Source organism: Copidosoma floridanum, unplaced genomic scaffold (assembly GCF_036245765.1).
Source record: "Copidosoma floridanum isolate Cflo_tuat_1 unplaced genomic scaffold, Cflo_Japanese_pri ptg000013l, whole genome shotgun sequence".
In the NCBI taxonomy this organism is placed as follows: Eukaryota; Metazoa; Arthropoda; class Insecta; order Hymenoptera; family Encyrtidae; genus Copidosoma; species Copidosoma floridanum.
The window spans coordinates 33235807-33246344 of NW_028321890.1; the positions used below are offsets into that span (position 1 = coordinate 33235807).

Below are 10538 nucleotides of genomic sequence, written 5' to 3' on the forward strand. Positions count from 1 at the left end.
ATAGGGACCACTGGCGTTGCGCGCGAAATTATGGAATAATAAAGCAAGCTTTATTACGGCCTATACAAGGGAAGGTTTTTTTTTTTTTTTCAACGAGGAAAAGAAAAATCGCCGAGGGAGGCGGAGAAATGGAAAGTCGAGGGAAAGCAAGCGTTTGTATAATAGGTAGCGGGGGTCAATTTGCGCGGAGGAAGACTACTGTCCCGTGCATCTCTCTCTCTCTCTCTGCATACAAGTGTGCACGTTTCTGTGTGGGGATGGAAAAGGGATTATTTCGCGTGTATACGAGTATACAAATGTGCACAGCTGTCGGAAACTTTACAGAGCCGTAGAGCGTCATTTCGATTCGCGTACCTCCAAAATGATCGCAGTATATTTTATACACATTTAAATTGTCCCAGAGAACGAACGGGCGAGACGAGTGAAAAAATCGAAACAAATGCACCTGTTTACGCGAGAGTCATTGAAATGTTATACCGAAACTCTCCGATTCCACGTTGACGCACTCGAAGGTAAGCGCGTGTGCGCACGTAAGTATATAGATACACGTGTAAAAAAAAAAAAAAAAGGTTTCAATCTTCCGCAATTTCATTACGGATAACCTTTTCGGCTCGATTAATCGGGAGCTTTAGCGATAGCGCGTTATTTTCGTACTCACGCGTTTGTCTTACCAAAAAATGATGTGAATTTCAATAGCAGAAAAAGAGAGATATAGGCGGTACCTGTGTACATTCCGGCGTGTGCATATATTATACGTATCAATGCGCGTCAACGTACCTCTATATACTTACGAAACGAAAAGACGAAGGGAGGAAAGGCGTGTATAATTATGCGGAACCCAAAGCAGCCGTGTCGATGTGACTTTCAAAATCGAAAGCAGTCCCCGCTCGGAGCTATTGTACAATCGGAGTGGAATATAATACAAAGGCACACGCGTGTACATATTATATACTTGTATAGAAAAGAAACGCGCGGAGCAGAGAGCACATAATATAAATTTCAAGGTAAGCTCAATGCCGTATATTTTGCGGTGGAAGGCGGAGGAAAGGGGAGGGGGCGCTTTATGCGTATACCTATGATCATTTAATCTGTATATATAGGTACGTATATACAGTGATACAGTGAGATTGCGGTAGCGATTGATTAGTCGAATATCTCGGGCGCTATGTATGGATGCGCGTTTATTTAAAATTTTTGGCGTTTTTTTTTATGTAGGTGTAGATGACGTAGAACCTTTTCCTGACTTATTGGCAAACCAACCGAGTTGTCTACTTTTATCATTTATTTTGCCGCGTATGTATAATTTTGAGATGGCGCTGGTTTGTCCTTTGTTTCAGAAATTCTCAAGTATTTTTTTCATACAGGGGAACATAACGTGGATCCATTGTACGTCGTAAGTATTAACTATTAGCATCAGGTGCAGACGCGCTTTGAAAGGGAAAACGCGTGCAAAGCATCGTCTAACTCGGAAAAATAAAAAAAAAACGCCGACTAAGCATCCATATATTAGTCGTTACCGTTGTCATGTACTTACAGAAGCGCTTAAGTGAAAAAAAAAAAAAAAAAAGAACAAAAGAAGTATACTTTAAAGTCATTCTCCTGATGCACGCACGCACGTAGTGACGCAAGACAGTTTCGCGATTTTGTTGTAACGCCGATGTGTCAAATGGAAGGAAAGAGAATAACGCGGAAGAGTGTCGTATTGAACTTGGAAAAAGAAAACCGGCAATGGTTCGAGTGAGTCCATATCGAGTATATTATCGATGATACTCGTCAAACGTATCTCCGACTCTCTGCCTGTTGAAAACGACACTGTTGATCCACTATGGGCGATTTGCAAGAAAAAGTAAGTTTGCTCGAGCAGCTAAACTTACGTGTACAACTATATTTGTTGACAAAAGTGGCAAGTATTAGATAAATGGTGTGTAAGTACCGTAACTTTGTCATGTGAAAAAATATAAAGGCAACAGGAATCCGTACGCTTATACGTACGCAGATACCCGAGTCTTTGTACACAGGGTAAGCCGAGCTAGCGCAGCTGCTTCGGCGCGTAACTGTACGGTTTTCTTTTCTTTTTACGGAAAATATTGAATTTCTGCGTGAAACGGCCAGCCCCGCATCCGCACGTAATATGTGTATCACCTATACTTACCAGCGTTGCACGTATATATACGTACAACTGAAGCATGAGACGGAAAGAATCAAGAGACCGGGTGAAATTCATCATGTGGGAATAAAGTGGGAAAGAGGCTACTGAACGTGGGGTTTCAATTGCCAATTGCTGTTTAAGCGTTTGTTCAACAAAAACAATTAAAATTGCGTTTTTTGTAATAAATTTTGTTCAACAAATTGGTACTTTTGGCTCGAAACTAAGAGTTTTTTTGGATCTCGTCAACTACAATCGCGAGTATACTATATGACATTGGTCAATTTTTCATTCTCGACGAGCTGATTTCCATCGCCAGTTTTCAAACTTTTTCGAATGGGGTTTTTTAGGGTTTCTTATACGTACTCCAGTATGAACGACAAATGTTAAAGGCAAAGACGAGAGGGGCAGTGGATGCGTCTTTATGACTATTTAGCTTTCCCACGATGGAATCAACAGTTACATAGGATTAAGATAGTATTTTTTTGTTCGCATTATCTAAGGATAGGGGGGGGGGGTATATCGTTGGGTCCGTTAGTCAATGGAGATCGTTAAAATAAGAGGAAAAAACTTATCGCAATGTGGCTCTTCGATCGGGTGCTCGTGAAGTACTGATTTTTTCCCTCTATCTCTCAGCTGTATGATACTGGGCATATATAGTCAGATGAAAACATAATTTTCAAGAGATGTAGGAATCATTGGACACATTGTGTGGGATGAAAATACTTTTAATGGAAAGTAGAAACGAGACACGCTTATACGCGTACGGGTACAGGTTGTGGAGCTCGAAGCCATAATTTACCCGAGAAAACTATTATTTCAAAAGAAAAGCCATTTTTCAGAGTCACGCGCTCAACGCACCATCTATTTCCAGTATTCGACTCGTATAGATCGGCTTTTCTTCGAAGTTTCGACAACCATTCGGTTTACACTGCACACACATCTATATATATCTACTTGTATACAAATATACGTGCGCAGACTGACGCCTGTTTCTCACAGACGTCTGGTCCACCCCCTACCCCCCACTGAGATCATGCAGTGGGTAGCGCCTTTGTGCGTCACACATATGTGCAATGTCACACGAGACAAGAGCAATGCAAGATGCAATGTTATATCATACACATATTTATCATCCAACATCTTAAGGACTCATGATATGCGATTATAAATTGTATCAAATAAATGTAACTTTATCGTAGATTATAAATAAGAGCATTGTTATTTGAGTATCGAGGTTCGCTTTGCATTCCAGAATACATATGTTCAATGTTTCCTTTTCGTATTTTTATTTATTCAATAAATCCCTTTCTTTCGTTAACTAAATTTTTTTAGATACTGGATTAAATAAATGGCTTCAGAAAACTCAGAGAGTACTTTTTTCTCTTTCTATTTATGTATACTCTTGAAAAAGTGATAAATACTCTTGCTGTGCTGAGAGAGTACTTATAGTAGTATTGAAAATGCTATCATTTTCTCATGGGATTGTGGCATGCTTTTAGAGGACATGTAAAATCATTGCATAAACTATTTTTTCATGTTAAATGTTAAACAGCATTTATGAAATGTAACTGAAATGGTTGTTGAATATAGATACAACCTACTCTGAAAAAATGTGTAAGCTCATCTACAGTGACGATCACTATGAATAACGCTTTGGTAACTCGCACGTACATGAAAGGGTGAACTTGTTTTTTAGCACGACAGGAGATTTCTTTCTTACTTTGCACTAACATAAAGCAACACATTAGCGAGATAATGAGACTCTGGTGCTCGAGCTTGCAACCCCAAAAAATTTCCATTGAACAATTTATAACTTACCACGCGTAGGTACTTCTTGTGACATGTTTTATGAGAGTGAGAGGAGAACTGCACTTTGAGCTTTTAGCACTTGTTACCTGCAGCTATCAAATTACTGTATGCATATACTAACTATGAATATTGTTTAGCAAAACCTTTTTGACTCCTGTTTTTCACCTGCAAAAAGACAAATTGTTTGTATTGAGCTTTTTGAAGAGATGCCTTAGTTTTGATAACTAATCTATGGACTCACCTAAGCAAATACACATGGTTTTGTAGAAAGAGTAAAAATTGGGTTATTATTTTGTTAATATATAAGCTGGGTTGTACCTGTAAAGTAATAAAGGGTTACTGTTATGCAATAAGCACCTCAACTATAGCTGTAGGGTATCAAAAATCAACAACATGCATGTGAATGAATGGTTGTTCTTACGGTTTGCGGTTGGAATACGTGATTTTAGATGTCTATGGAAAAATTCAATTAGTTTTACTCATTTGAATCAACACTTGATCCCATCGAAATAAACTTTGCAAGAAAACGCCAATTCTCTTCTTAAATCCTCGTTATAGGTAGGTACTGATACTCTAGTAGGTATACATACTACGTACATACATGTTTTTAACAGGTTTTTAAAATCTATACCGGGAGGGTGAGGTTATGTTCCAACTTTATGCAACAAACAATACAGGCGCCACTTTCTAATCACTTTAGAATTTAATTAATGAATTTTGAAAAAAAACTACTTAAAGTCATTAAAAATGAAAAAACTGTTAGTAAAAACGGTAAGTACAGTTTAAAATTTTTTAACCTACCAGTCGATAAGGACAGATCCGTATGTAGTACCTACTTATACCGCTGATGGTGCACGCGGATTCTTCCTTTACTGGTAGGTTAAAAATTTTGACAATAGCGCTTCAAGACGGCGCGCGAAAATTCACAAGTTCAATCATCTTAATTCCAAGCTGTCAAGTCCAATAACCACGCAATTGGGACTAAAACAATATTAAATAATACATTGCGAACATGCTCTTTGGTCTTACACTTATAAGTGGAGTCTTGCAATCTAAGTTAAGTAAGATTGTATGTGTAAGCGCACCCTCACTTGGTGCGTTGATGACGACTATTGGTTTGATTTGGTTCTGAAATTTATAGGAATCATTTTTTTCAATTTTTTAATAATTATTTAAGTTGTATGTACCTAACTTTACGTAAAATAGCGAAAAGAGCTGTCAACTTGATACTTTGAGGAATCAATTGAAAAACAAACAACTGGTACTGATAAAGTTGAAAATTCTAAATTGGTCATAAATAATGACAAAAATAATAATATTCATAATAATAAATATCTTCAAAAAATAGGAAATTTATTTACAAATGGAAAAAATTCACTAATAAGGTTCGTTCAATGTTGATGAAAAGTATTTTTTTTATTTACTGTTTCAATTTAAAACAATTTCATATTAAAATTTTAACAATTTGTAACTTGGTGTTACATAATTTCAAGATCTCAGATGTCCGATTGAATTGACGAGTCGCTTGAGAATTCATGCAAAATTTTACCTTCAACAGTAACTTGTTCAATAATCGATTTACAGAAAAAACAAGTCTTGCTATTTAATCTATGCCGTTCTATGCACATCAAGCAAGAAGAATGACCGCAAGGTTTAAAAATTGCCGTGATGGGATAGGCGTAGCAAATTTTACAAATCTTTTCGTCATCGCACGGCGTTTCAATTGGTAATTTCTTACGATTATAATCCAAATGTTCTATTATCTTTTTGACCATTAATATTTCTTCTTTTGAAACGCTATCTTCGTCTGAAAAAATTCCAATTACATTTTAGGAAACTTGAAAAAAATAATTATTATTATCGTTAACTTACAATTTAGTAGTGAGAACGGCCTGTAATTTTTTATTTTGTTTGTTTTAACTTCACCCAATACAAAATTCAATGAAGACATTTGAAAACTCGGCTCCGATATTATCGTCATCGTAACTTGAGGAATTTCATCTGATTCTGTAGGAAGAAAAAAAAATGTCAAATTTATAAAATTACAAAAAATGCCATTTTAAAATTTAGACATACCTGGTAGTAAAATATCTTCTTTTAGTAAAGCTATGAGGATCCCTAGGACGGCAGTCGAGATTGGAAAATGATCGACTGTCTGGAGATCTGGTATATCAAGATGCAGGACGTGTTGAAAAGAACTGGTTGGCATACTTATTCGATTAAGAATTTGACAAAGTAGCTGAAATACAATAAGCTCAGGTGTCATTCACGCTGGTTTTTTTTTTTTTTTTTTTTTTTTATTGCAAAAAAATTCATTTGATTATACCTGGCATAATCTGGCAAGGAGATTGCTACTCGACGGCAACGTAAAATCGGTAAAAACTTCGGAAGCAATGGAGGCCGTCATCTCTATTACTCGTAAAAGCGAGACAGCCAGTTCGAAGCAAGTCGCGCATATCCTGAGCTGCCGTGATTCTATGAAAACGCGTTCCGGTCTCGATGAGACGTTATGGATTTCCTGCACCATTTCAATAAACTCGGAGAAGACCCAATTAAGCTGATTCAGCAGAGAATTTAAAAATACAACGGTCGCTTGATTATTTCCAAGTAAAATTTCTTTGACATGGGCTTGGAAGACCAGTGATGGACATGGCTCTGTAAAAAAAAATCGTACCATAAAAATTAGTTCTATGTTTTTTTTCATGCAAAACTTTGTTGGCTTACTAATGGTCCGAAATAACGATTCCTGAGTTAATATTTTTGGACCGACTTTCTTAGCTACGTGGGGACTCTTCTCGTATCGAAAAGCAAACCCGTGGCCTTGCCAAAATCGCACGAGGATCCAATTGGACTGCGCCCAAGCTCTGTTTTCGTAAGATTTCAGCAAGTTCGAGACAACTTTAAGCCTCGCGTCTTTCGTCACACTCTCCAGCGCGTCAAGGGTCATCGAGTTTGAGGCGAACCCAGCCAAGGATGTAATTAGCGTGTCCTTTGAATTTGCATTGATTATGCGAGCATCCAAAAAATGGTCGCATAAAAATTGCGCTATGTCTTTCAACACCGTTCGGAAATCGGTGATCTTATCGACCAGCACAGTCGGATGGATGTGATTTTTCAAACCGTTGATCAGATCAGCCAAGACCTCCAAGTAAAATTCAGGAACAAAACTAAAAAGATTTTCACTTTCGCTAGCTTTTTTTAAAGTAAGCAGCACCGTTCTCAACACCCAAGCTATGCGCTCCTGTTTCTCCTCCGAATAAACAACCGCTCGAACCCAAGCCATGTGTCGAGCCTGTTCCGTCAGCTTCGTCTGAAAAATTTCCGCAGTTTTCAGCAACTGACTCTTAATATCTTCAGAGTCCTCGTCTTTCATTTTTTTCACTATGTCCAATCGGCTCTGCATGTCCGACATCGCAACAGAGTATTCCGTTATAACATCTCGTATGTTGGCTACTTTGGCGATTTGTTTTTTCGCCGCCGCGTAATAAAATAGTATTACTCCGTCCAGCAATTCGATAAGCGACGTCGTAGGATCCACGGATCCAAACTGCAGCGGAGGTTCCCTAGCGTAGGACGGAAAGTATCCGATCCTTTCCAACATGTTTGGGTTGCCCAACGGATTGACGCCGATCATTCTGGCGAAAACCGATATAACAGGCGTATCAGCGACCCTTGCGGAAAATAAATTATTGGGGCCCGTTGTCGCTGCTGCCGCTGCAGTCAATTGGGTATCTTGCGATTGGTCTACAGCATCCTCATCCGTTCCAAGCAGCTCGACCAAGTCGTTTCTGAACGTCTTTTTTAGATGAGACAATACTCCACCCAATCGTTCGATATTCGAGTAATTGATTGACGAGTCGCAGAATGATCTGAATTGAAAATATTGTATTTTTAAATACATCTGACACAGCCTTGGATCAATTTTGAAACTAAAGTTTTGTTACTTAAGTACCTGCATGGTACGAAAATTGGATTAGTTCCGACTTCGGTATCCCACAGAACTCTAAAGGCAACTAAAAGTCTGTGAAAGAAGCATAGCGTGACGGGTAGTGGCGTCTGGTAAGTGATGAATCGCTGTAAAAATGAAGACTAAATTTCTTTTGAATAATCACCAACCTAGCGAACCAGCTTTCATAAGTCTTTGAGTACTTACGCGATTCGATACCAAAGTTTCTAGTACAAAGCGTCGGAATTTGTTTAAAAATATCGTTCTAGACGTTGGCGTCGACGAATTGCCGTCTGTGTTGTTCAACAGAGTCGTCAAAAATTCCACCTGAAGAGCTTCTACTTCTGAGACACGAAAATAAATAAATTTGTTTAGCTACTCTTATTGCAACTTATTGACACGTAGATATAATGTTTATTGTATTACCTGACGTCCAGTATTTTATTTTATCACAAGCGTTGATGTAAGAAGTTTTGTGAATCTCTACCGATGGATCTAATGGATTAGTTTCGTACCAAATGTTGTTTACAATGTTGTTTAGGCAATCTTCGTCCAACGGTTTCACGTGAATAAAATTAACTAGTTTCGTTTTGTCGAATAAAACAAATTGCAGCAAATATTGCCTTGTCAGCGCATGTTGACAAAAACAGTTGAGAAGTACTAGTGTTGTCCGCTGCTCGGGGTACTCTAAATCTGTTGAAACTTGACGAAATACAGACGACAAATATGCAACTGTGGTTTCGAGGCAAACTTTGATTTCGTGCACTTCTAGAAACGACCACATCAAGTCTAAACAAGTGTCAAGCATGGAGCAGTCTTTTTTCGCAAGTTTGCTGGTAAAAGGAACAAAAATATCCTCAGCAACATAAGGTACGTTAACTAGTGGGCCAATTTCCTTAAAAATATGTCTTGCTAGGCACAAGAGAAAACCTCTGGGACTTATTTTTTCTCCTTCACACGTATCGTCCAAGGTGTCGAGACTTTTAAACTGTACAAGTAATTTTTCTAGCCACTCGAATAAAATTTGAGATTTTTCAAGTTGATTAACAGGTGCATTTTGTAGTATCTGATAACTTTTCACGGGATATCTCATGGGAGTTCTTCCAAAATTAGCTGTTAAATTTTCACTCAATGCTAAACTAACAGTGGGAAAATAAACGATTCCCGGTCCCATCGAAATTTTTTCGAAAGCAACTCCAAGGTTCTTTCCATTCCTAAAAAAACATATTGTCCCATCGTCCATATCTATCGTGGTACCAATAATATCTCCTGAAAGCCAAGCTTCTCCATACTTGTGTGTTGAGACATTCCATTTTCTTATTCTATTTCCATCGTAAGCATATGAATTTACTACGTCTCCTTCAGAGGCAAACAAAAAAACTGTATCAAGTACTCTGCTTGAAAAAAAAATGTGAAAAAACAACTTACCAACTCCAGATTCCTGATTGTATTTACATTGCCCAACTCCCCAACCCAACTGCATGACTCCCCTTGAGCCCAACTGCACTTCGTACATCCACTTGCCTTCGTATATTCCAGTGTTTGCTCTCATCGTACTGAAATTACTCTGTGAATTAACACTGAGCCTATCCGGAGAAACAATAAACAATCCATGATGAGTGGACATGTCAAACCGAACATTTTGAGGCCCAAGTCTGCCTCTTCTATCATCTGTTTTTTTACTAGGAATTTCATATTCTTTAAGCACATTGCCAACATGATTTTCAACAAAACTTATCATCTGCTGTAACCTGCAACAAATTCATCATTACAGTCGTCTACTGGGAGACTGTTATTGAAAATGTTTTTCAAGTCACTGCAATGCATACTCGATATCCTTATTGTATAAATCATTGCTGTAATTTTCTTCAAAAATTTGCTCTCCAAATATATATGAAACGATGTCTTTCACATACATCTTTTATATTATTATTTTTTTTTTTTTCAACTGTGAAACTCAACAGTTGAGCTGAAATTCCTGCACCATTAGAAATATCAAAGCATTGAGTAAATTATTACCTGTAACGTAAATAAAAAAAATATATAAAAACCTCTACTCGAAACTAATTAAAACAATAAAATGTACATGTACTCACGTATGAAAAAAAGCAAATCTACTTTTTTTTTTTTTTTTTTTTTTTTTATTTACTAAATTCAGGTTAATAAAGACCACAGAACACCACAATTTATATCACATGTCACTTTCATTTTGACAAAATAATACGTTGAATTTGCTGTCACGTGAGCTGCCAAAATCAACAGCATTGATGCTTTCAATGTTTGACAGCATGTTTTTTACACAACACTATATATACGCAGTGCGCATGTATATATATATATATATATACACATATAAGTATAGGTACCAAATAATAATGACGGCGATGATGCTTTCGTTGCATGGTTCGCGTTGTTGGTGTAGGACGCGTACATACCTACGACCTACCTAGTAGTCCTAGTAGTCATATTTTATGTTTATTTGTCATAAAAAAATTTAAGACTTCAAACTTCGCGGTTTGCGAATCAAGGTACGGCGAGTGTACCTAGTACCTATACTTACAAATTTATTTAGATGCTTACGATGTGTTGGTGTAAATAAATAAATGCTATAACGTGTTCCGCTGATTAATTATT

The 10538-nt window shown here is 37.4% G+C and overlaps 1 protein-coding gene across 2 annotated transcripts; it reads right to left on the reverse strand.

The window, feature by feature from the left end:
- Positions 1 to 5443: 5443 nt before the first annotated feature.
- Positions 5444 to 10181, reverse strand: LOC106644558 (E3 ubiquitin-protein ligase RNF123). Of its 2 annotated transcripts, none has more exons than XM_089591468.1 (11): positions 10001 to 10181; positions 9734 to 9923; positions 9333 to 9655; positions 8331 to 9263; positions 8112 to 8248; positions 7911 to 8014; positions 6683 to 7827; positions 6285 to 6613; positions 6035 to 6197; positions 5831 to 5965; positions 5444 to 5765 (listed from the first exon to the last, which is right to left on the reverse strand). In XM_089591468.1, exons 2-11 carry the CDS (start codon positions 9820 to 9822, stop codon positions 5455 to 5457), a joined length of 3669 nt encoding a protein of 1222 aa, XP_089447594.1. In that variant the 5' UTR covers positions 9823 to 9923; positions 10001 to 10181; the 3' UTR covers positions 5444 to 5454. The 2 variants fall into 2 exon arrangements, with proteins under 2 accessions (XP_089447594.1, XP_014215618.2); XM_014360132.2 differs by having other exon boundaries at positions 7911 to 8032.
- Positions 10182 to 10538: the final 357 nt, after the last annotated feature.